The sequence below is a fragment of the Psammomys obesus genome, unplaced genomic scaffold (assembly GCF_907164565.1).
Source record: "Psammomys obesus unplaced genomic scaffold, mPsaObe1.curated_primary_1811, whole genome shotgun sequence".
NCBI lineage: Eukaryota > Metazoa > Chordata > Mammalia > Rodentia > Muridae > Psammomys > Psammomys obesus.
In genome coordinates, this window is record NW_026596134.1 from 10,792,889 (window position 1) to 10,819,714 (window position 26,826).

At 38.5% G+C, this 26,826-nt stretch overlaps 1 protein-coding gene across 1 annotated transcript in view; it reads left to right on the forward strand.

The window, feature by feature from the left end:
- Window positions 1-26,826, forward strand: part of Rps6ka5 (ribosomal protein S6 kinase A5) — a 201,795-nt gene that overhangs the window by 24,624 nt on the left and 150,345 nt on the right. The window contains 1 exon segment of the mRNA XM_055593143.1: window positions 20,638-20,709. Within this exon segment, the coding sequence (XP_055449118.1) occupies window positions 20,638-20,709 (72 nt within the window).

Below are 26,826 nucleotides of genomic sequence, written 5' to 3' on the forward strand. Positions count from 1 at the left end.
CCTCAGTCCTGCTGCTCTTAATCACATCTGATTCCTCAGCCCCAGCTGACTAGAGCCAAATATTTTCAGTTCTAAATATCACATGACCAGTCCTGATAAGATTCTTTGAAGAAGTCTGAAACTTCCCTCTGCAGTTTAGCAGGCATCTATTGTCTATATGGCTCTCAGCATTCTCTTTCAGGCTTCTGCAGACCAGCTCATTAAGCTCCGAACTCTCGTGGCTTTTTTAGCCCAAAGTTCCTTAATCCCTTTACATCTCTCCCCAAAACAACGTGGTCATGTCTGTCACAGCCAGTAATCTAGTTAATCTCTAGTACCAGGGTCTGTATAGTTAGGGTTTTTATTGTTATGATAAAATACCATGATCAAAGCAACTTGGGGAGGAAAAGGTCTATTCAGGCTACATGTCCAGATCATACAGTTTATTATGAAGGGAAATCAGAGCAGGAACCTGGAGGCTGGAACTGAAGCAGAAACTGTGGAGTAGTGCTTATCGGCTTGCTCTGCCTGCTTTCTTACACAGCACAGGACCACCTGCACAGGGTTGTCACTGACCACAGTGCACTGGGGCCTCCCACATCAATCAGTAATCAAGAAAATGCCCAGCATACTTGTCTATAGGCCAGTCTTATGGAGGCACTTCACAATTTAGTTTCTCTTTGTAAATGATTCTAGTTTTTGTCAACTTAATAAGTTGACAAAAATGTAGCTAGCACAGGTGGAAAGGTTTGTTTTGGCTCATGATTTTAGACTCTTTAGTGTGTGGCCTTGTTGGCCCTGTTGCAATGTCATCTATTAAATAGTAGCACATGCAAAAGAAGCTGTTTTAACTTTGGTTGTAAGGAAGGGTTGGCGTTTTCATACTCCTTCAAGAGAACTCTTCCAGTAACAACACTCCCTGCTGCTACCCTGCCTTACGTAGGTTTAACTGCCTACAACAGCACCATAGGCTGGTGACCAACCTTTGAACACATGAGCTTTTGGGGGCCTTTAACATTCAAACTACAACACTTCCTTGATTCCATTTCTCTTTCTCTTCTTTTCCAGAGGTAATTATTATTGTGAGTTTAGTTTTTGTTATTTCAATTTACATTTTGTATGTTTAGACACATTGGTATATGTTCATCAGCTATAGTGAATAATGTTTTACATGTCTTTCCCATTTTAGAAATTATGAATTCATACATTATCAAATATATATGTATCTTTTTATATATTGTATATCTTCCCATTGTTTATTTTGGTAATAAACTTCTCAAAATTATTTTCTAGGACTGTGATGCTTTAGAGGGTCCACTATTTTATTAAGAACAAAACAAAAATATTTTGTTTTCACTGAGGGTCAGATGGATATAGGATTGGAGGATTTTTAAACCTTTGAAACAATACTCAGAGACTTGTAGACTAATTTGGAAGCTTCTAATGTGCTTGGAAATTTTAGGAACATCAGAAATTATACTTTAATAGCGAACAAAGGACAGATATTGGGTCTAGAGAAGAATGACAATTATCATGTTCCAAATTACCCATACCTCGAACATAATACTGAAGGAAGTGCAAGTGAAATCATACATTAACCATATTTTCAGTATTGATGAGAAAGAAGGGAATACAGTATACTCTTTAGATTACTTGTAATTAGGTAAAGGAAAATACCATAAATTCCATAGACTCTGGACCCCAAAGTCCTGACAGGGCAGAGTGAAGGAAGAGAATCTTAAGTAACATTGTTGGGGGAAAAAAAAGCAGCCTCCCTAATTTAGGTTAAAGAAAAGAAAAAACCAACCAGCCAAAACCAACAACAAAAACCACCATAGAAAATGTCAACACACTGTGCTCCAGTGTGAGAGTTGTTGGCTTATGGTGTTAGCAAAGGAAAGGGGTGTGAATGTAAGGAGGCCAGCAGTGGCAGCTCTAGGGAATACATAGGTAAGAACTCGATAGATAGCAGTGGGTGAACGTGTTGGAGACTTGATCAGAAAAAAGAAAGAAAGAAATGATTAGATCTTGCAGAAACAAGAAAAATTCCACACCAGTCCTTTCTCATTCCTCCTCCCCTCAAGAAAGGACTTCTCTGTGTAGCCTTGGCTGTCCTGAACTCGCTTTGTAGATCAGGCTGACCTTGAATTCACAGAAATCCACCTGCTCCTGCCTCCCCAAGTGCTGTGATTACATGTGTGTGCCACTGTGCCTGGCTCCCTCATGATCTCTTAAGGCGAGTAAACTTCACTGAACTGATAGAGGTGGAGATATTTAAAAGTGTTTACTTTAACATTTATGCCTGTGCTCCCATACATGTGTGCACATGTGCCATCATAGTACACATGTGACAGTCAGAGAACAACTCGGTTCCCTTCTTTTACCATGTAGGTCCTGGGAATCAAATTCATATTGTCAGGCTTGGCTACAAGTACCTTTACTCACTGAGATATCTTACCAGTCTAAACTGGTAGAAACCTTTTATGTTCACAGCCCTGGGCATTGAGTGACTAGAAATAGGAAAAAAAAATAAAACTATTGTTTTATACAGAAAATACGAATCAAAACATGTTTAGTGTGCAGAAAAAAAAAACAACAAGAACATATTGAATAAATATCCTTAGGCAAGGATTAGGGGATGTAGAAAAAATGAAATAAGAAAGAAATGGATTTACAAAACAACAACAACAACAAAAAAACCAGCTTGATTCTGGAAAAAATAAATAAGGAAAAGACAAATGACAACTATGTTTATGTAGTCTTTAAGGAAAAACAAATAATAGATCTCAATACAGTTTTAATACAGGCATTGAAAAACAAGGAAATGTTTCTCTTTAAAAATATGAGATACAAAAAAAAGAAAAGTTTTTTTTTTTTTTCCAGAGAAAAAACTATTGAAATGGATAGAAACATAAGTACTGGCCATTTATAACCTGAATCATGACAAAATGTCAGACAGAAAAATTTAGACAAGTCATAACCAGGCCACTATTCTTCAAAAACTTAGTCATAGGAAACAAAATTTGAAAACTTCTGCCAGGTGAAATGTGACAAAAGAAACATGACAAAATAAATTAATTGTGCAACTTCTTACTTGAAAATGCTGTAGAGGGTGTATAGATGGTCCATGACTCACAGTGGTTTTCCTTGATCTGTATTTATGATGATGTGAAGGCTAAGGCTCATACTTTGAATTTTTTATTTCAGTCTCTTCCCTGGATGGCAATACGTGATTCAATCTTCTCTGCTAGGTAGCAGCTAAGAGCCTTAGCTTCTAGTATCCTAGTCAGCCCATGTCCATTAGGGGAATCCTTTGGTTTTCTGTCATGTGCTATATTGTTAAGGTGGGTTGTTAAGGTAGGATGAAAAGCAGGGTAGGTGTATTCAAGACATTTTTGCACTTAGGATATTTTCAGCTTAAGACGGGTTTATCAAGAATGTAAGCCTATTGCAAGTCAAGAAGCATCAATAAAGTGTAGATACTGCCTTCATAGAAATTTTTTTTTTAATTATGAACTGTAACAGCGATAGTGGATAGTGCCCACCTAAAACTAATGATAACCTAACCTCACCTTCTGCATGCAAACTGTTCTCACTTTTTGTATGCTTGTTTTGTATGCTATTGTGTCCTAATTAGATGGGACTTGCTAGCCTCCCTTTACTCTGGCAAGTGGACTCAATTTTCTTAGTGCCAGGGACTTGCAAGTACAGTGCCTTCACTGTCTGCTTCCCTCAGTTTCTCTGAACCTTCAGAGCGTTTTTCCTCACCATTTCTTTTCCATACTGCATGAATTCAGATACCAAATGAACCTTATTTAACCTTTATAGTAGGAAAAAAAAATCGTACTCCAGATAAAGCATCCCAGACTTTAGCAAAGATGTCTGAAAAAAGGCAGAAGTGTAGAGCACCAAGTAACAACAGCTGCTCTGGGAGGGTAGCATAAAGAAACAGCATTTGCATCTGTCTGAATCATCTGGCCTGAGGGAAGGGGATGTTTATCTCTCCTTTCCCCTGGCTTCACATCATTTTTCTTACTTTTCTCCTTTGCTCTCTACTTCCCTGTTAGTCAAACCCAGCAAATCTGTGTTCTTCTTTCCCTCTGCTGCTTCAGATCTCAGCCCAGGTAATGTCAGCACTCATGGTGCTCCCTGCCACTGGAAAGAAATGTGGCATAAAGGCAGTGCTCCCAGTGCAGTTTCTTTCTGTAAGGAATCCTACTGCCTTCTGCTGGGATGTTTTGCTTTCCTGGTTGTGTCTTGTGTTTTGCGTAGTCATCACAGTCTGCATGTAATTATCCAGGCTACTAATTGAGCAGACATCCTGAATGTTTCCTTGTACCCGGGGTTGTCCTAAACCCTGACAGAAATAAAACAGTTCCCTCTGAACCCAAGCACCACTGGGTCCACAGGAGACACTTGTACAAGAGATCAGATCTGGAGTGCAAACATTAGGAAAGTCTCAAGTAAACAGAGTATCAATGAGCACAAGAAAGCACTTGAAGGCTTGGGGCTGTCGGAATGCTGAGGAATGGAGGCATTGGGGTAGGGGGGAAAAGCCTGCAAGTCAGGAGGTACATAGAAAATCACCAAGACCACAGAAGACGGCAAGACTGGGGATGTGTACTTGAGTATAGACTCAGGTCACCGGGGTCAAGAGGCAAGCACAGGACAACACCAGGAATGAGCCATCTTAGGATGATGTGAGTTGGGAAGACTTTTAAGTAGAAGAATAAGGAGATTGTACCTTAGAAAGACTAGCAGCTACAGTGTGGCAGTTCAGCAGGAAAGAACCAAGGTGGAGACAGCACACCATGTACTGACTAACACAACAGTAAATGCTCAGATAGCAAGGCTGTATCAGGCCACGGAGGAAGGGAGAGAGAGAAAAAAGTGAATTCCTTAAGTGATCCTGAGATCCTATAAAGTACTAGGGAATTAAAAATCTTTTGTTTGTTAAAGTATTTTCATATGTTACAAGTTTTTGTAGCTTTGCGTTAGTAATGTTATTTCACAGTACATCACTGTTATGTTCAGCTTTATGTATATATTTAGATTCAGTGAACATAAACCTTATGAGCTATGAAAGATAGGAAATGTATGTAGCATTTCAAAATGAAGATGGCACATCAGGAGTAAATCATTTACTGTAATCAAATTACTTGATATGTTGTAACTATTATAAAACACAACTTTATTTAAGAGAACTGTACATATAGTTGTTGCATTTCCTGGCTATGTAATGTGACTGACCTTTAATACTTAAAAAATGATTTTTTAAAGACAATTTTAAGAATAATATAACAAATCAAAAGGAGTGCGTAGAGATTTTCAAGAGCTTTATTTTTAGAACTGCATTATCCTATTGTTAACTCATAAATTATTAACCATGTGATACATAGATTGCAGATAGTCATGTGTCAGATCTGAATCTAGAATAGATACAGAACAGAAATTTACACTCAACATAGTATTTTTTTTAATTCAGATTTTTGTTTGCAGCAGAAATCAATAGTTAGTATTTTGGCAAGTAAAAATTAGTTTTTTTGAGCATATTTCAGATAGATGCCTAGGAGTGGTATAGCTGGATCTTGAGGTAGCACTATTTCTAATTGTCTGAGAAAGTGCCAGATTGATTTCCAAAGTGGTTATACAAGTTTACATTCCCACCAGCAATGGAGGAGGGTTCCCGTTTCTTGATACCCTCTCCAGCATGTGTTGTCACTTGAGTTTTTGATCTTAGCCATTCTGATAGGTATAAGGTAATATCTCATTTTGATTTGCATCTCTCTAATGACCTGGGGACCCTGGGTAAGATGCTCAATCTTCATTCAGAAAGGCAAACAGGATAGACATCGAAAGAGGGTGAAAACAAGGAAAAGATAGGAGCCTGCCATAGAGAGCCTCTGAAAGACTCTACCCAGCAGAGTATTGAAGCAGAGGCTGACACTCATAGACAAACTTTGGGCAGAGTGCAAGGAATCTTATGAAAGAAGGGGGAGATAGAAAGACCTGGAAGGGACAGGAGGTCCACAGGGAGAGCAACAGAACCAAGAAATCTTGGCCCAGGGGTCTTTTCTGAGACTGATACTTCAACCAAGGACCATGCATGGAGATAACCTAGAACTCCTGCACAGATGTAGCCCTTAGCAGCTTAGTTTTCAAATGGGTGTTCTAGTAAGGGGAACAGGGACTGTCTCTGACATGAACTCAGTGGCTGGCTCTTTGATCACCTCCGCCTGAGCAGGGACAGCTATACCAGGCCACAGAGGAAGACAATGCAGCCAGTCCTGATGAGACCCTGGTAGGCTAGGGTCAGATGGAAGGGGAGGAGGACCTCCCCTATCAGGGGAGTGGGGAAAGGGCATCAGAGGAGAAGAGGGAGGGAGGGTAAGATTGGGAGGGGCCAAGGGAGGAAGCTACAGCTGGGATACAACGTGAATAAACTAATAAATATAAAAAAGAAAAAAGGAAAAAATTAGTCTTTTTTTTAACAAATGCAAATTCACTAAAACAAGGCATATATTCCAGTTTTTAAAATACTACCAAAATTAATAATATATATATTTTGAGTTATCTCATGCTATTAAGGATAGCATGAGGGACTATTAAGATGTTTTTAATAGTCCCAAGTAATGTTCCCAAGGATCAGATTTCAGTTTGATATATGAAAGTACAGCGGTTCTTTGTTCTTTCTGAGTTATAACCTCATGTTTCCATTCCAGTTCTGTTGTCACCTCTGCACTCAATTCTATTGTGAGAAAATACTTTATCAACACCCTTCCCTTTTGCTATTTTCCAGACTACATGCTGCTAATAGTGCCAATTTGAATTCTATTGGAACTAAATGTAGCAACCTTGAATCACATGTTACTTTAGAATAATTTGTGCTTACAGCTCTAAAACTTTCAAAGGGCTACTGACAGCTCATTTATTAACAATAATCCTACTTTTAAATGTTAATTTTAACTCACAACGGATTATATAATCTGATGCTGTGAAAACCAAGGACCAAAGAAACTAGATGTACAATATGTACCCTCCTCACCTCAGCTTTACTGTCAAACAAATCCATGTTTCTAGCTCCAAATTTTTAACTTCCAAAAAAATAAAAATAAAAAGCACTAGGGAGGAACTTGGGATTGGTAAAGAGTTATAGGTGCAGGTACCCCTACTTTTCCCATTTCAGGCTTTGATGAACCCTAAAAACACTCAAGCAATGCTTCTAATTTTTTCACAAGGTTGTTAGCACAGTGCTGCCCTGAGGAAAGTTATAGGTCTTTGTGTTTCTAAATACAGGTATAGTGTAAAGTGGTCAATTTAAAAAATTATCTTAAAGGAACAAAGTTCCAAAGATGCAAAAGTAACTAGATAAACTTGTATTTTTATAAATTTTGATTAATTGAAAATATAAAAGGATCATGTTTTATTTATCTTTACTTGTTTGCTTGTTTATGTTTTGAGACAATGTCTCAAGTAGTCTGACTGTCCTTAAATCTGACATTGACCTTTAATTCGAAGTTCTCTTGCTTCTACCTCCCAAATGCCAGAATTACAAGCATGTACCACCATGTGAAACTGTTTCCCCTAATTTCTAACAGTCTACCATGGTTGTCTTTTTTCTCATTTATATGCTCATACATATACACACATTTACATTTAATAATAGATGACTATTTAGATCTAGGGTACACAGACAGTAGTTAAGCACTGCTCTGGGTATTCAGGACTTACGAGAATAATGCTTAAACTGTCAGGTTTCAAGTCAAGCAAACTTCCCTTCACAAAGTTAGCTATTCATAGCTGCATTCTGTTATGAAATGAAAGTAATATATTGAGCCAAGCAGGTTCTGAAGGTAAAGTTACATGAAGTGGCCTAAATATACATGTTTCTCATTTCTGCTGAACTGTTACTTTCTCTCTGCCTATGCCTGTGGTCTCATGCTGAGTCCTTAAATGGTTGACTGACAGAGGAATAGAAAATTTAGGCCTGGCTTATAATATTTCTGCATTATACACAGGTACCACACCAAAGAGGGCACTTGCAGCTTTACCACTTCTTTCTGAGTCATTCCTGAGGAGCAGTGGTGAAGGGATCTTGGGAGTCGGGGACTCTTGAATAGTGTATATGGGTGTTTATTTTGCTTGGAAGGAGTAATGATCAGATGGGTGGTTCTGCATTAACCTGTGAACCATATAGCCATTAGGCTGACTAGCAAGTCAGGTTAGATGGAACACCATTAGAAAGTGGAGACTAGGAAACCTTGTGAGGGTGTTTGTGGTCAGGACTCTTAAGTGAGAAAAGTCATGATGATATTTGTGTCATGTATCAGTGCCCACCTGAATTTTGAACTCAACAGAAAATTATTAATAATAAAAATAGTGCAGTATGATTCAAGAGACTGATGAACAAAATGGTTATGGTAAAAGGGATGGGGATCATACATGGGCTCAGTAATATGGATTTTTATTCATGGAAGTCAGTCTGGCTACAGCTGATGTCAAGGACGCAATCTGCTTACAGCAGAGACTAGCACTGAAAACTAATATAGCAACATTGCTCAGAGTGATAAGGAGCTTTCTAGTGGCTGTTTGATAACATTGAACTGCTGATATCAAGGGAGGGGCAGTGTTTGTTCTTACTGTATCCTGGTTCCCTTCTGTTGTGTGGACAGAAAGTCGCTTAAGGGAGAAAGGAGTTTATTTCAGCTTATAGTTCAGAGTTACAGTCTGAACTGTAACTATGGGGAAATCAAGGTAGGAACCTCAAAAAGCTAATCCTGTCTCTTTCATTCTAAAGCAGAGAGAAGTAAAGGCTTACACAAGCTCACTGACTTTCTTCAGACCAGCTGGATTTCTCCACTTGTAAACAATTCAGGACCCCTACCTAGGGAATACTCAAACACCTTTCTATTAAGAATCCTAAAAAAGAAAGAAAGAAAAAAAATCACCCTGAGTTAGGGTGTCTCAGTCTTCACTCATTTGTACCATCTTGCTTTGACTTCATCACTACTTATTTTTTATTGATATCCTCTGTATTTGCTCAGATTCAGGTGGCGGCTAGTTTTGACCCCCCACCTTTTTTTCTGTCTCTTTCTTTTTGCCTCATAACTCCAGATAATAATCATGGTTCTTGTTTGCTTGGTGTGTGTGTTTGTGTGTCGGGGGAGGTCTCTTAAAGGTTTTTCTTATTTAAGTTTTAGCTATAACTCTCTCCTTATAAGTTTGTTTAGACGTCTACATAGAACTTTAGTTCCTTAACTAGAGCAAATACAACAGCCCTTTGGGATGTTCTGCCATCATTTTAGAATCAGTGTAGAAACTCCAGAACTTCCTTTTTCACTTTTTGTTCTGCCAATAATACTGCCATTCAAGAGACTTAACATTTCTTGCACTTTGCTTAGGGACTAAGTTAGTCTGTTTGGACTGTAACAAAATAACTGGATTAGGCATTTGTAAACAATATAAATTTGTTTCTTATACAGTTCAAAAAGTTCAAAATCAAAGCACTGTGAGAATAGTTGTCTACTAAGAGCTATGTAGCATAGGTAGCTCTTCTTGCTATATCCTTACATAGGTTCTTTCAAGCTCTTGTGTAAGGATAATTATCTCGCTCATGAGGTAGAGCCCTAATTACTTCTTGAGAGCATCATCACTTAGTACCATCACATTGGGATTAGATTTCCACATTAATTTTTTTGAAAAGGACACAAATATTCAGCCCATAGGAGAAGCCAATAGAGAAAAATGGCCGAGCAAATCTCTCTGTAGAAGGATAGTACGTCCCTAATGTGTATGCCAAGAGGTGGTATAGCTGAGTTATAGTAGATGCTCTTTTGGCTTTTCTGAGAACTCTCCACACTGATTTCCATTGTGGCTGTACCAGTTTGAAAATCCCACCACAGGATTTTAATGAGTCTTTGAAAGTGATGATCAGATGTTTGCTTTTTGTAGTCTCAGCTTACACGGCAGTTATTCAGTGGTTTTGTGTTTGAACTGAACGTTACAGTGATTCTTGGATTCATTCTTTCCTCTTCTTTCTGGTTTATATTCAGGCCAGACTCTTACTCAAATATATACAGCTTATTTCAGTAATCTTGCTGTCTTTCAGCACTGACTTTTTTTTTTTTTTTTTTTTTTTGCTTTTAACTCCATAATATACTGTTAGAGTGTTTTTTTCTGAAGCATTATTTTCTTATTTTCAGCATGGTAAAAGATGTTATTACTTACAGATTTGAATAAAACAAATTAGTTGGACATTCTAGCTATTGAATGAGCTAGTCTTGTGTGCTTTTTTATATTATAAAAGTTTTCCATATAATGTAGTTAATTAAAAATAGCCCTCTTCCTCATCTATTAGGGGAATAATTACTCCTACCTAGGTATTTTATTCTGGCATCTTTCACACCTATTATTCCTCAGCTATTCCCCAGTCTCTTTTGTGGTACAGAGAATTGAATCCAGGGTCTGATGCATGCTAAACAAATATTCTGCCACCAAACTGTACTCCTCCAGACACACCCCTAGCCACTAGGAATTTGTAAACTTTCCTAAAATAGGAGGATGACGGGCTATATATTGTCAATGACCTTTCTGATCAATTCCATATGATAATACTTGATATGCTATAGGGTCCAATAGCCTATTAATTTATACTTCTCATATAGTTATGCAAATTTAATACAGGATTAACTCATTAAATGAATCAAGTACCTTAATCATATAGCATAAAACATATTTTAAATGGCTTCAGAAACATAATTTTTATTTCATCTTGAATTTTCCTTTTATTTTTTTTGTAAATGTAATCACTTTACAGCCTGATCACAGTCCTCTCCCTCCTCTCCAACCAGTCCTGCCCTATGTCCCTTTTTTCCTATTTCACCTCTTCTTCTCAGAGAAGGGTGGACCCTAAGGAGTACCAACCCACCCTGGTCCCTCAAGTCACAGCAGGGCTAAATGCATCCTCTCACACTGAGGCCAGACAAGGCAGCCCAGCAAGGGAGAAGGGACCCAGATGCAGGCAACAGAGTCAGAGCTCGCACCCACTCCCATTGTCAAGGGACCCACATGATGAACATGCTGCATATCTGTTTACTTCTATGCAGGGTTCTGGGTCCGCCCATGGACACTCTTTGGTTGGTGCTCCAGTCGTAGCACCAAGTGCATTCATAAAGAAATTGGGGAGAGCTCATACTAGCAATTTAAAAGCACACTTGAAAGCCCTAGAAGAAAGGCAAACATGCCCAAGAGGAGTATATGACAGGAAATAATAAAACTCATGGCTAAAACCAATATTTCAAGATTCGAAAGCAGTTTCCATGTTTATATCAACCCACATGTCCATTGACAGATGAATTTATAAGCAAATGTAGTATATACATACAATGACATACTATTTAGTTTTTAAAAGAATGGATAATTTGACACATGATTTAACATGGATGAAATTTAGGGACTTTACCCCTAGTAAAATAAGCTTGCCACAGTAGGGTGTGATCGCACTTACATAACGACACATGGAGTAACCAGAATCATAGACACGGAAAGTCCAGTATTGGTTGTCAGGGGCAAGCGGGTTTGAGGAGTAGCACCTTAGAGAGGTTTGAGCTTTCCAAGATGGAAATGACGCAGGTGGTGATGGCTGCACAACATTAGAATTTATTTAGTAACAGTGATTGGTACAATTAAAATGACTAAGATAGTCAACTTTCTGTTACATGGATTTTTACCACAAGAAAGATTGAAAAGATAGGCCAGTCATATTTTTCCAAATTACATGTGGCTGTATTAGTATATATTAAATACAGAGTGAGCTGGAAAAAGTTAAAATATGGTGTAAGGAACTAATTTTTTCTTTCCCCCTTTCTCTCCCTTAGAGACAGGACTTTACTTTGTACGGCAAGCCAGTTTCAAAATTGAAATCTTTCTGCCTCACCTCCCTAGTGCTGGGACTATAGACATGCACAACGTCCCGCTTAGGAACCAATTCTTTTAACTCTATTATGTAATATATGATTTCTTTCTTTAAGAATTGTTAATATATCAAACTGTTTTAAAAATGAATCATTTTAGTATTCGTTTGAGTTTTGACATTTAAAAACATTTGATGTGCTTATGAAGAGATTAGTTAAATTCCATTTCAAAAGTGATTACTGAACCAAAGAGCATAATTTTAAGAAACTAACACTAATCAAAACATAAAGGAGTTTTCAACATGTTTTAATGAGAAAAATATTTGGTTAGACTTCCTTTGTGAAAGCATTAAAATTGTTTACACCTTTCTTTTCCTAAATCATTTAGATTAACCCCAGTAATGTGTTAGTGCAAAAAGAAGCTGTATATGTGGGGAGCTATGTGGAAGAGGAAGCAGAAAGATTGCGAGAGCCAGAGGAGATGGAAGATGCCAAGGACACAGTGTCTTGCAGGCACAATAGGATTCACGCACACAGGAACGCAGAGAACGTGGTGGCATGTACAGGGCCAACACAGGTTCAAGCTAGACACAGAGAGAGGGGAGGATCTGGGAGGACTGTGATCAGAATTCATTTTCGGAATTTTATTTATTTATTTTTGGGCAGGGTCTCACTGAGTAGCCTCAGCTGGCCTGGAATTCATTTTGTAGACCAGGCTGGATTTGAACTCCCAGCGATCCTTCTGCCTCTGATTCGGTTAATTAACCATAAAGATAGGCTTGTAGGAGAAAGATCCAAAGCATTATTTTACTCTAGCTTTACTAGTATTTAAGTACTCACCTCCTGTCGGTACTACATTAGGTACCAGCTCTGAACATTTGACAAAGCTCAGATTATAGTGTACAAACTGACTAGCTCCAGTTTAAGTTTCTAAATTTGTAGTTAGGCTTTTTTTTTTTTTTTTTTTTTTAATTTGAGTTTTCATGAAGTGTTATTTATGAGGGAAGAAGTTAATTTTAGGATTTAGGCTCATATTGTAGTTTGGTATCATTTTGCTGTTATAACCAAAAATGCCCAAACTCTGATCTTCCAGTCTGTTCTTTTACCCATCAGGAGCCACAAAGGCTCTGTCTGCACAGAACAGCAGTTGCTCTTAAGAATCAGAGACCCACCTAAGTAAATAGCTGTGTTATACTTCCAGCATGTCAGTGTAGAGCTATTCTATAATCTCTGCAGGAAATTTAGGCTCAAAGCACAAGTGAGGCTTTCTCCTTCCCGACTGGGTCTCAGTGTGTTTAGGCATGTGGATTAGAATGTTAGAAGAAAGAAAAAATTAATTAGTGGACTTCAGTTCTTATTCAGGGTGAGAACAATGGCTCACACTTATACTCACAGCATCTGAGAGGCTCAAGCAGAATTTCTGCAGATTTGAAGCTAGCCTGAGTTATATAGTTGTAGGCCAGCCTGAGCTGCAGGGTAAGACTGTATCTACAACCAAAAAATACTCCCAAACAACAACTGCAACAAAAACTCAATACACAACCATGACTCCATTCTGGAGGCTGAAATGCCCAGGATCAGAAACTGTCAGCTGCAGTCCCTGGTGACTGCTGTCTCATCGGGCAGAAAGCAGAGCAAGAAAGAAATGTGTTCTTTCCTGTCTCTTTCTAGAAATTATTTTTATTTAATTTTTGACAACTTTCCAGATGTATGTAGTGTGTTATGAATGTATTCATCCTGTTACCTTCTCTTGTTAAACAGTCAAAGTGGTCAAAACACAGCATCAGGACAACCACATCTACTTTGTTAACTACTGTATAAACCGGGGGGTGGACGCGGGGAGTGAGGTCTGTCTTCCTTAAGAAGTCAGGCCATGCTGGAAATTTCAGTCAAAAACCCTTAAAGGATCTTGAGGAAGCGCTATTCCTACTTGTCTGAGAAAGCGCCAGATTGATTTCCAGAGTGGTTGTACCAGTTTACATTCCCACCAGCAGTGGAGAAGGGTTCCCCTTTCTCCACAACCTCTCCAGCATGTGTTGTCCCTTGAGATTTTCATCTTGGCCATTCTGATGGTGTAAGGTGAAATCTCAGGGTTGTTTTGATTTGCATTTCCCTAATGGCTAATGAGGTTGAGCATTTCTTTAAGTGCTTCTCTGCCATTCGATATTCCTCTGCAGAGAATTCTCTCTTTAGCTCTGTTCCCCATTTTTTAAGTGGATTACTTGGTTTGTTGCTTTTCAGCTTGTTTAGTTCTTTATATATATTGGATATGAGTCCTCTGTCAGATAGAGGGTTGGTGATGATTCTTTCCCAATCTGTAGGCAGTCGCTTTGTTTTGATGACGGTGTCCTTTGCTTTACAGAAGCTTTTCAATTTTATGAGGTCCCATTTATTGATTGTTGCTCTTAGAGCCTGTGCTGTTGGTGTTCTGTTCAGGAAGTTTTCTCCTGTACCAATGAGTTCTAGGGTATTCCCCACTTTTTTTTCTAGCCGATTTAATGTGTCTGGTCTTATGTTGAGGTCCTTGATCCACTTGGACTTCAGTTTTGTGCAGGGTGATAAGTATGGATCTATTTTCATTTTTCTACATGTAGACATCCAGTTGGACCAGCACCATTTGTTGAAGATGCTATCTTTTTTCCATTGTATGGTTTTGGCATCTTTGTCAAAAATCAGGTGTCCGTAAGTGTGTGGGTTTATTTCTGGTTCTTCTGTTTGATTCCATTGATCCACCATTCTGTTTCTATGCCAGTACCACGCAGTTTTTATAACTGTTGCTCCTAGGCATATACCCAAAAGAGGCGCAAGTACACAACAAGGACATTTGTTCAACCATGTTTGTAGCAGCTTTATTTGTAATAGCCAGAAGCTGGAAACAACCCAGATGCCCCTCAACTGAAGAATGGATGCAGAAACTGTGGTACATCTATACAATGGAGTATTACTCAGCAATGAAAAATAAGGAAATCATGAAATTTGCAGGTAAATGGTGGGACCTGGAAAGGATCATCCTGAGTGAGTTGACCCAGAAGCAAAAAGACACTCACGGTATATACTCACTCATATAAACATACAATATAGAATAAACCCACTAAAAGCTGTACATCTAAACAAACTAAGCAAAAGAGAGGACCCTAACTAAAATGTTCAATCCCCATCCTGAAAGGCAAAGAGGATGTACATCAGAAGAAAACGAAAATAGGAAACAACCTCGGAACCCGCTACAGAGGGCCTCTGAAAGCCAGAAGAAAACAGGAAACAACCTTGAAACCTGCCACAGAGGGCCTCTGAAAGCTTCTGCAGTATAGACTGTCAAAGCAGATGCTGAGCCTGATGGCCAACTGATGGGCAGAGTGAATGGAATTTTATGTAAGAAGTGGGAAATAGTAAGAGCTGGAGGGAACGGGAACTCCACAAGCAGAGCAACAGAACAAGATAATTTGAACACAGGGAACTTCCCAGAGACTCATACTCCAACCAAGGACTATTTGTGGAGATGACCTGGAACCCCTGCACAGGTGTAGCCCATGGCAGTTCAGTGTCCAAGTGGGTTCCATAGTAATGGGAAGAGGGACTGCCTCTGACATAATCTGATTGGCCTGCTCGTTGATCACTTCCCCCTGACGGGGGAGCAGCCTTACCAGGCCACAGTAGAGGACAATGCAGCCACTTTTGATGAGAACTGATAGACTAAGATCAGAAAGAAGGAGAGGAGGACCTCCCCTATCAGTGGACTTGGGGAGTGGCATGCATGCAGAAAGGGGAGGGAGGGTGGGATCGGCAGGGGAGGAGGGAGGGGCTTATGGGGGGATACAAAATGAATAAAGTGTAATTAATAAAAAATAAAAGATTTAAAAAAAAACCCTTAAAGGGACAGGTGGGATAGATCAACAGGTAAAGGTGCTTGCTGCAGAGACTGGCAACCTGTTTGGTCATGGTGACCCACATGGTAGAAGGAAAGACCTGACTACCAGAAGATGTACTCTAATTGCCACACATGTGCCATAACACACACACACACACATACACACACACACACACACACACACACACACACACACACACATCAGTAATAACTAATAAATGTAATAATAAAAAGACCTCTGTAGGAGCGATCTTTTGAACATAGTAACTCTGCCTGCTACTAAGAATGTGTTGTGTTCCCATTCATGTATTCAAAAAATGTATTTGTGAGTTTCCTTTCAGCATTTTGGACTTAAACATGGGTTTTCTCTCACTGGGGAGAACTAGAAAGGGAGTGCATTGGAGGCATGATCTGAATAGGAGAAGGAACAGAGGCTGCTGTCCTCTAAAGTACCATCACCCTCGTGATGTGGAGATGAACAGTGGGTGGTTCTGCCTCTGTTACCTCAGTTGCAGGCCTGAAGCTCATATCTTCTGGGTAATGTGATTTGCACTTCATTCAGTCTTGTTACTCTCTCACAAATGTAGAAGACAGTTATGGAGTTGGCAATGTTTATTTCACCTCTGAGGTGGTTCAATATATGGAAATCCATCAATGTGATCCACCATATTAACAGACTGAAAGGAAAAAAAACACATTATAATCTCCCTAGATGCTGAAAAAGCATTTGACAAAATCCAACATCCATTCATGTTTAAAGAGAGAGATCAGAGATACAAGGCACATATCTAAACATAGTAAAGACGATATACAACAAGCCTATAGCCAACATCAAACTGAACAGAGAGAAACTTAAAGCAATCCCACTGAAATCAGGGACAAGACAAGGCTGTCCACTCTCTCCATATCTCTTCAACATAGTGCTGGAAGTCCTTGCTAGAGCAATAAGACAGTTGAAGGAGATCAAGGGGATACAAATTGGAAAGGAAGAAGTCAAATTATCACTATTTGCAGATGATATGATAGTATACCTGAGTGACCCCAAAAACTCTACCGGGAAACTCCTACAGCTGAGAAACACCTTCAGCAAAGTGGCCGGATACAAAATTAACTCAAAAAAATCAGTAGCACTCCTGTATACAAAAGACAAATGGGCTGAGAAAGAAATTAGGGAAACAACACCCTTCACAATAGCCACAAATGACATAAAGTACCTTGGTGTAACCCTAACCAAGCAAGTCAAAGACTTGTATGAAAAAAACTTCAAGTCTCTGAAGAAATAATTAGAAGAAGATATGAGAAGATGGAAAGATCTCCCATGCTCATGTCTTGGCAGGATTAACATAGTAAAAATGGCCATCTTACCAAAAGCAATCTACAGATTTAATGCAATTCCCATCAAATTGCCAACACAATTCTTTACAGACCTGGAAAGAAAAATTCTCAACTTCATATGGAATAACAAGAAACCCAGAATTGCTAAAACAATCCTCTACAATAAAAGATCTTCTGGAGGTATCTCCATCCCTGATCTCAAGCTGTACTATAGAGCAACAGTTATAAAAACTGCATGGTACTGGCATAGAAACAGAATGGTGGATCAATGGAACCGAACAGAAGACCCAGAAATAAACCCACACACTTATGGACACCTGGTCTTTGCAAAGGTTCCCAAACCATACAATGGAAAAAAGATAGCATTTTCAACAAATGGTGCTGGTCTAACTGTATGTCTACATGTAGAAAAATGCAAATAGATCCATACTTATCACCCTGTACCAAACTAAAGTCCAAGTGGATCAAAGACTTCAACATAAAACCAGACACATTAAATCGGTTAGAAGAAAAAGTGGGGAAAACCCTAGAACTCATTGGTACAGGAGACAACTTCCTGAACAGAACACCAACAGCACTGGCTCTAAGTGCTACAATCAATAAATGGGAACCTCATGAAACTGAAAAGCTTCTGTAAAGCAAAGGACACTGTCATCAAGACAAAATGACTGCCTACAGATTGGGAAAGAATCTTCAACAACCCTTTATCTGACAGAGGGCTAATATCCAGTACATATAAAGAACTAAAGAAGCTGAAAAGCAGCAAACCAAGTAATCCACTTAAAAAATGGGGAACAGAGCTAAACAGAGAACTCTCTGTAGAGGAATATCGAATGGCAGAGAAGCACTTAAAGAAATGCTCAACCTCATTAGCCATTAGGGAAATGCAAATCAAAACAACCCTGAGATTTCACCTTACACCCATCAGAATGGCCAAGATAAAAAACTCAAGTGACAACACATGCTGGAGAGGTTGTGGAGAAAGGGGAACCCTCCTCCACTGCTGGTGGGAATGTAAACTTGTACAACCACTTTGGAAATCAATCTGACGCTTTCTCAGACAAGTAGGAATAGCGCTTCCTCAAGATCCAGCCATACCACTCCTAGGCATATATCCAAAAGAGGCTCACGTACACAGTAAGGACATTTGCTCAACCATGTTTGTAGCAGCTTTATTTGTAATAGCCAGAAGCTGGAAACAGCCCAGATGCCCCTCAACTGAACAATGGATGCAGAAGTTTTGGTACATCTATACAATGGAGTATTACTCTGCAATGAAAAATAAGGAAATCATGAAATTTGTAGGTAAATGGTGGGACCTGGAAAGGATCATCCTGAGTGAGCTATCCCAGAAGCAAAAAGACACACACGGTATATACTCACTCATACAGACATATTACATAGGATAAACCTACTAAAATCTGTACATCTAAAGAAACTAATCAAAAGAGAGGGCCCTGACTACAATGCTCAATCCCCATCCCGAAAGGCAAAGAGGATGGACATCAGAAGAAGAAAACAGGAAACAACCTAGAAACCTGCCACAGAGGGCCTCGGAAAGGCTCTGCCCTACAGACTATCAAAGCAGATGCTGAGACTTATGGCCAACTGTTGGGCAGAGTGCATGCAATCTTATGAAAGAAGTGAGAAATAGTAAGAGCTGGAGAGGACAGGAACCCCACAAGGAGGGCAACAGAACCAGAAAACTTGAACACAGGGGTCTTAACAGAGACTCATACTCCAACCAAGTACCATGCATGGAGATAACCTACAACCCCCGCACAGATGTAGCCCATGGCAGTTTAGTGTCCAAGTGGGTTCCATAGTAATGGGAAGAGGGACTGCCTCTGACATAATGTGTTTGGCCTGCTCTTTGATCACCTCCCCCTGAGGGGGGAGTAGCCTTACTAGGCCACAGAATATGACAATGCAGCCACTCCTGATGAGATCTAATAGACTAAGATCAGAAGGAAGGAGAGGAGGACCTCCCTTATCTTGGGGAGGGGCATGTGTGAAGAAGGGGGAGAGGGAGGAGGAGGGAAGGGCTTATGGGGGGATACAAAGTGAATAAAATGTAATTAATAAAATTTTATTTTTTTCAATTTTAATGAAACTTTAAAGTTTTATTTTAATTAATTTAATAAAAATGCAAAGTTTTAAATTTAATAAAACTCAGAACTTGGTACCTGAAAAAAAAAAACTTAACTTGTACACAGCAAGTACTGTATAAATTTCCTGTATAAAAATTGACTCATTCAATCTTCATTAGAACTTTATGAGCTAGATCTTGTTCTAGTCTCTGTTATTTTACAGACATTTTGAAAGATTGTATGTTGAACACCCTTTTGTGCACTGTCTAGGTTCTGTATTTGTTATATTTAGTTTATGACAGCTATTTATATTCAGCCATCAGTCCATTGTATCTTTTAATGCTTTCACAGTAGATTGTAGACACCAGTATGCCGTAGGGGTAAAGTTTTTGGTTGATGTGACTTGTTCCTATGTTACATTCCTGGGAATTGAAACAGAGAAGTGATTTATTGAAGGGTACACAGCATTTAGGTGGTAGCAAGCGTTTAGGTTGGAGCAAGCATTTCTTCACAACTTCTACAGAAAGCGAGTTCACATAATACAGGCATTATTATAAAGGTACTTTGTTAAATACATTTTAAGAATGTAGTATCTGAGCCTTGAAACTTTTATAGTACAGGATCTGTGACGTCGTGTGTGAAAGAAGCCATTTAACTTCGCTATAGCCAACCATTTTCAGTTTTTTTCCACCAGAGTACCCTATTCTCCACTTTCTCCAAACACCCTTTTCATATGTTACCAGGTAGAACCAGAACCCAATGGAAGTACTGTGGGAAATGCTCACTTGTAACATATCCTTCTTTGTCTTATTTACGACAGAATATGTTTGAAGAGTGTGTATTTAAGCACGCCCCTAGGATTTTTAGAGCTGACAGTTCTAAAGTTTTCTAGCCAGTGCTTTCACTTCAGATGGGGACAGAGATAGTTTGTGTACATAACTTGTGTTCACTCGCTCATGCCCACATTCTTAGTGGCACAAATGGAACTAGAACGTAGCCCAGAATCTAGCATGGTAGTTACACACTTAGTGTTTGTTATGTAAACAAATAATTCTAAATCTGTCTAGTTTTCACTACAAATCTACCTGTGTATTATAACTTTTTTTAGATTTCGATATAAATAATATCTAGTCACTAAATTTTTAAAAGTTTTTCTTTGTTTTGTTTTATGAGACAGGGTTTTTGTGTGTAGCCCTGTCTGGCCTCAAACTCAGAGATTCCCCTGCCTCTGCCTTTGCCCTGCAAGTGCAGAAATTAAATTCTTGTGCCACCATCACCTGGCAAAAAGTTTTATTATAATTAATATGTAAAATACAACTATACAATTTAGTAGCAATTATATAGAAAAACTCCAGGTTAAGAAACAAAACTTTGCTGATACCTCTAAAAGCCCCCACAGAGCCATCTGGTTGCTGACTCCTTTAATTTTTTTTCTTTCTTTTTTCTTTCTCTTTAGCCAACTTAACAGGACATGCAGAGAAGGTGGGAATTGAAAATTTTGAGCTGCTGAAGGTCCTAGGAACTGGAGGTAAATCTCAGGTTTATTCCCCCTTTTTCAGAACAAAAAGTACTTGATATTCTGTCACAAAGGGTTGATAACTTTCATGTGGAAGTCATTGATAGTTTTAGGAGCATGATGAATTCAATAAGAGAACTAAAGAATCCCTTTTGCCCGGTTCAGTCCAGGGGCAACACTAGCAAGAGTTCTAGGCTAGCCTGAGGTATAAAGCAAGACCTTATTTCACAAACAATCCAAAACAACAAAAGCCTTCTTGGTCTGATGCTATGAATGTAAATTAGTCTTTAGAAGTCACTAGCATATATATAGAGCTTATTATATGCCAGCACCTTTTAAAGTGATTTATATTGATTGATTTATTCAGTCTTCTCTTGTTCAGGCTGTTATAATTCAGAGCACATCATTGTGATAATGAACAAGTCAGGATCCTTCATTAACTCAACACTTCAGAGTCTGGCTAATTGAAGCATAGTTCTATTTATGGTCTATCATCTATGTAAGACTGAAATGATCTGTACTCATTAACATTTTAGAAAGCTTTTCCAAGTCATAAATTAAAAAAAAAAAAGCCACAGAGGAGATATACACTGAGCAATTATATAATGGAAACAATTATATTTATAAATGTCTACATGTATTAGCATGGAGAAAAATCTCTGGGATATACTTTCAAACACTAACATGATAGTCTCTGGGTAGTTTTGTATTTTGGGCTTTATTGTTTCCTGTGTCTTTGAAAATTCCCCACCTCAACTCCTGTTTTTCAGAAGTCAGGCTGGTCTTACAGGCATAGCATCTGTGCAGGTCTAGAGATCCCTGTACTCAGAAGAGCCTGGGTACAGTATAATGCTCTGCTGTCAACCTTCTGAGTTAATTCACAAAGCCACATATGTCTGTACTGGGCCCTGCCAATCTTGTGGCTGGTCTTGTCAGTGTGTCCCTCTCCTGGCCCTGGAATGTCCTGCTCTGCAGTTACAACAGCTGAGAGATCCTTCTATTCTCATTCTCCTCTAACAAGTCCTACTGAAGAAGCTCTGAACTTTTCTGTCCTTAGTAGGTTGTAGGTGCTTCCATGGAAGGAGAAGTAAGGCCTCAGAGGACAGACTATTTTTCTTTCCTGTTAAAATGTATCTTCATGGTTTAAGAAGCATCTGCCGTTACAGATTTTTTTTTTTTTCAGTTCTGGTAGGAAGTTGCTCCTGCCAACTTTCCAGCAGGAGAGAAATCTGGGCTCTGTCATCGCTCCTCTTGCCCTGGCCTCACACACATGTTTATATTCACATGTACAGATTATCAGTAGTGAGCTTTTGTGCCTTCCGTCTTGTTATTTAGCATACAGTGTAGAGCCACCTTTGATAAGTACCAGTGAGCAAGCCTGATGGTGTATTCCTTCCAGCTAAGGCTGTACTGCCAGAAAGGAACTGTTATAGCTGTCAACTTGAGTATTTTTCAGTGCTTGCTCACCTTTGGAGGATTTATAGAAGTTTATTTTTCAGGAATGGAATTAGCCCCACCTTACCTAATCCCCAAGAAAAAATGTTCTTGAAATATCAAAATGTTGGTTATCCCTACCTTTGTTTTCCTGTTTCTTTTTTTTTTTAAACTTTTTTTCACAATTTATTCATTATATTTCCCAATTGAAGCCCCCTTCCTCAACTCCCCCCAGTCCCACTCTCCCTCTCTTTTCCCCCATCTCCTTCCCTTAGGGGGAGTTCTCCTTTGCCATCTGCCCATAGCTTGTCAGGGCTCATCAGGACTGCCTGGATCCTCTTCCTCTGTGGCCTAGTAAGGCCGCATCACCAGGGGCAAGTGATCAAAGAGCAGGCAGCCGAGTTCATGACAGAGGCAGCCCTTGCTCCCCTTACTCTGTGATCCATATAGAGTCTGAGCTGCCAGTTGTATCTACCTACTCAAAGGGGAGAACAAGTCCAGGCCTATGGTAATTGGTTCCTTTAAAAATAGTGTTTGCAACATATTGTCAAAAGCTTTTCAGGTCAAGTTCTGCCCAGAGAATGTGTTGCATTTACATAGTTTCTTTCTTTTCAGTGACAGCTTAATTGAGATAACAGTGCATATGCCATTCAGTTTACCCATTTAAAGTATGCATTTGAGTGTATTAATTAATGCTTTGAGTGTATTTAGAGCTGTGTGACTATAGTCACAATCCATTTTAGAACTTTTTGATTTGACTTTAAGAAGAAACCTCAAGTCTTTTAGCTGTTACTTTGTAAGTTTACCATCCTCTCTACCCCTAACAACTACTAACTTTTTGTGTTATTCTGAACATTTCCTGTAAGTAGATTTATATAACACATGAATTTTGATGACTGGCTTCTTTGATACAGTATAATGTTCTCTGTGTAAAAGTATGTAGTAGCAGATATTAACACTTCTTTCCCTTTATGGCCAGATAGTTCATTGTATACCACACTTGTTCATGTATTCATCACATTGTATACATTGTATCACATTGTATACCACATTTTGTTTATCTGTTCATGAGTTTATAACTGGGAAGGTTATTTTTACTTGTCAATTTAGTAAAACCTATAATCCTTTGGAAAGAGAGTCTCAACAATGCATTATCTGCATTAGGTGGGCCAGTGGGCATGTTTGTTGTCTTAAGTTAATGGATGTGGAAAGACCAAGCCCACTGTGTGTAGTGCCATTCCCTAGCAGGGGTTCCTGAACTGTTTTAAAAGTGGAGAAATTGAAACAAGCAAGCAAAACCATGCTTCCATTGCACTCTGCTTTTGACAGTGGATGTGTCAATCATTCATGCCTTGACTTTACAATGGTAGACTGTAATTATAAACTAAAATAAACCCCTTCCCCCTAAGCTGCCTGTTATTGGGGTGTATTATCATAGCAGCAGAAGGGAAACTTGGCAGTGACCACTGGAGTTGTTCTACTTGAGTGCTATGAACAGTCGTACTTGCTGTTTCATGTCTACCAAGGTTTCCATTTCTTGGGTATATTCCAAGGAGCAAATTGCCAATTTAAACAGCGACTCTCTTTAACTTCTCAAAGACAGACTGTTTTCCAAAATGGCTGCATCATTTATATTCCCATGAAGGTATATAAGGGTTCCAGTTTTTTCACATTCTTGTCAACACTTGTTATCTAATTTTTGTCATCATTCTACTATATGTAAACTCAGGTTAGTCTTGAAGAAAAACAATTCATTAATAGTTTCTGTTGTCTGGCCAAGTGATTAAATTGTTTTAGTGCACTTATTTTTCATTTTCAGATGTTTACAAAAAGTCATGCATAATTTTAAATATTTTGCATAAAAGTTATATAAATTCCCTCAAATTTTTTCCAGTTTTAAATCATCTTTGATGTGACAGTGATTTTGTCTGTTTACTGAAGGTTGGGTTTAACAATTTGTGAGTCAGTAAGATATCTGAGTCAGAAAAATATTTCAAGTATAAATTTCACTTTTAGAAGTGTTGTTTGGAGAGTTTATATGTGTTTTGAAGAGCTTCTCAGCTAAACCAGAGTTCTCCCACCAGAGCAGCAAGACGTTTCCCATAATGGGAAGAAGGGAAACTGGACAGTGCCTGCCACAGAATATATTTTTACCTGGTATATTGCCTAATGCCTACTTGTTTGAGTAACTCACAACCAAGGAGGCACTCACATAGGAAGCTTGTTTGAACTCTCGGATGTCTTGTGGCCTTGGCCAGCTCGTGGGTAGTTTATCTTTACCTGCTCATTTGCTGACAGCTGGAACCCAACCAACCTTGTGTTCTTGGCATCCCAGGGTAAACCCCGTGTGACCATCCTTAAATGGAAGGCACAGACTGACACTGGGGCAACATAAGGTTACAGAAATTTAGTACCCTTGGCACATTTTTTTCTTATTAGAATTTATTGCTATTTCAGGAAAATAGGCTTTGAATAAATACCCGGCCTCATCATTGCCTTTATTTTATTGGCAGGAAAACTAAGATATTTCATAAGTGGAGTCCACTATATAATACATAATACAAAGATACAAAGATCTTAAAATTTTTTCTTAACTATAATTTCCTGTTATCTTCCTCCTCATCCGTTTTTGTTTTTTGTTTGTTTGTTTGTTTGTTTTGCTATGTAGCTGTTGCTAGCTTGGAATTTTCAAATAGACCAGGCTGGTCTCAAACTCTGGATATCCATTTACCTTCTTCCTGAGAACTGATATTAAAGGCATATACCTAGCTCATTTCCCATCTTTAAGCAATAAAAATTTATTCCTCTTTAATAAAAATTTTAAAATATCAATGTTAAAATAGTGAAGCATCATTAATCTACCACTGCTAGATTTTTAGTCTCTTTGCATTCATTAAATACTTCATGAGTACTCTAAGGTTGATAAATTTTATATAGTTACATATGCTTTAAAATAATAACTAAAGTAGATTTTTATTTGGGAAACATAAAAGCAAATGCTGTTTGGTTTTAAGCTGAGTGTTATGTCTTGAATGTCAATCTGAATCTGCTCATCACAAAGAAATGCCATTATTCCGTAAAAGCTATCTCAGTCACTGTTGTACTTGTTGTCCATGTTGTACCTGACACAGAACACACTGCATTAGAACTTTTACAGACTCAGGATTCTTAGGTTTTAGATAAATTTAATTGGTCTCATAGTTCATTAGCAAATCTTTAACAGAGCAACTTACAAGCAAGCAGCATCTACAGATAGTTCTTACTGTAAATAGGTCTTTGGAAAAATCTGCTTATTCTTTTAACAGTCATGTGGACACCATAAATAATGGAGGTCATCACTATTCAGTTACATTTCATACTGTCCTTCATGGTTTTTCAACCTTTTTTCAGTAGACAAAAGCTTTTTCAAAAACACTGGAATTTTCTAAGTTCATCTCCTGGTATTAATAAAAGTTAGAATAAACCATCAGCAGTTAAAAATGTGATTGGGGGCCAGCAAGATGGCTTGGTGGTTAAAGGCACTTGTTGCCAAGTCTGAATACACATGTAGAAGGAGAGAAGTGACTTCTGCAGGTTGTCTTCTGACCTTCCTGTGTGCAACACACACATGCACTAAAATGTTTGGCAACCATCTTTCAGCTCCTTCTAATGCTTGATCCACACAGAATTTGTGTAGGGTAGTGAGAGTCAAAGTTTTCAAGTGGTCTTACTTCACTTAACTGTGGTGTTGCCCACTAAATTTCGTTTCTATAATTTCCTTTGCCTCAGATGCAGATGACCAATTGCAGTTCACCTTGACCACATAGGAAGTATGCAGGAGCAGCAGAGCCAGTTGGCCAGCTGGGCAGCCTCTCAGGAGTGTAGCTGTGCTCAGTAGGGAGCCCTTGGGCCACAGAAACAGCCCATACACCTCTGAAATTAACCTCTGGTTAAGTTTCAAGAGTGATGCTGTATACATAGTAGCTTCCCAGTAAATACTGAAAGAATGAATTTGAGTTTATTTATGTCATATTATAGTACTTCTATAGTGATCCTTAAATATTTGAAAGCAGACTACTTTGTATTTTGGAGATTATGTTCTGGAAAAGAATTTAGGTATTTTTCCATATTAAATTTTAGAAATGTCAGCTTTTATTATTCCCTTTACCAAAAGCGGAAGTTAGCAGCATAATTGACCAAAAGAAACTCTGTTCTCAGTAAAATTACTGTTCATTTTACTTCAGTAGAAGTATACAGTTACACCAAAAAGTAAATGAGGTCATGCTTTATGGATAAAGCCATAAGATACTTAAATCAGTGGTAATATATTTACTGAAATCTCTTAAACATTCTATGAAGATGAAATATTAGTTTTTATATTGCATATTATAGTATGTAACAAGACCTGTAAAACTAATTCCATTTCTTGATCTGGCAGTTTTATATATGGCAAAATGTTCTAGTAGAAATGAAAAGATACTTTATTTTCTCTTTTGGGTTAGATGTTAGCTAAGATGTCCTGAAAACCCCTTTTATTATTAAATTCCCAAAATGCTAGATAAAATTTTAAAACTAGGTCTGCCGCTGAGTGCACAGGTTAACTGACAAGAGGAAGGAAGAACCTTAGATTCAAAAGAGTAAATGGGAGCAAGAATGCAAATGAGCTCCCTGAAGACAGAAGTTTCTGGGAAGTATACAGTAGTGAGCAAGCTTTTA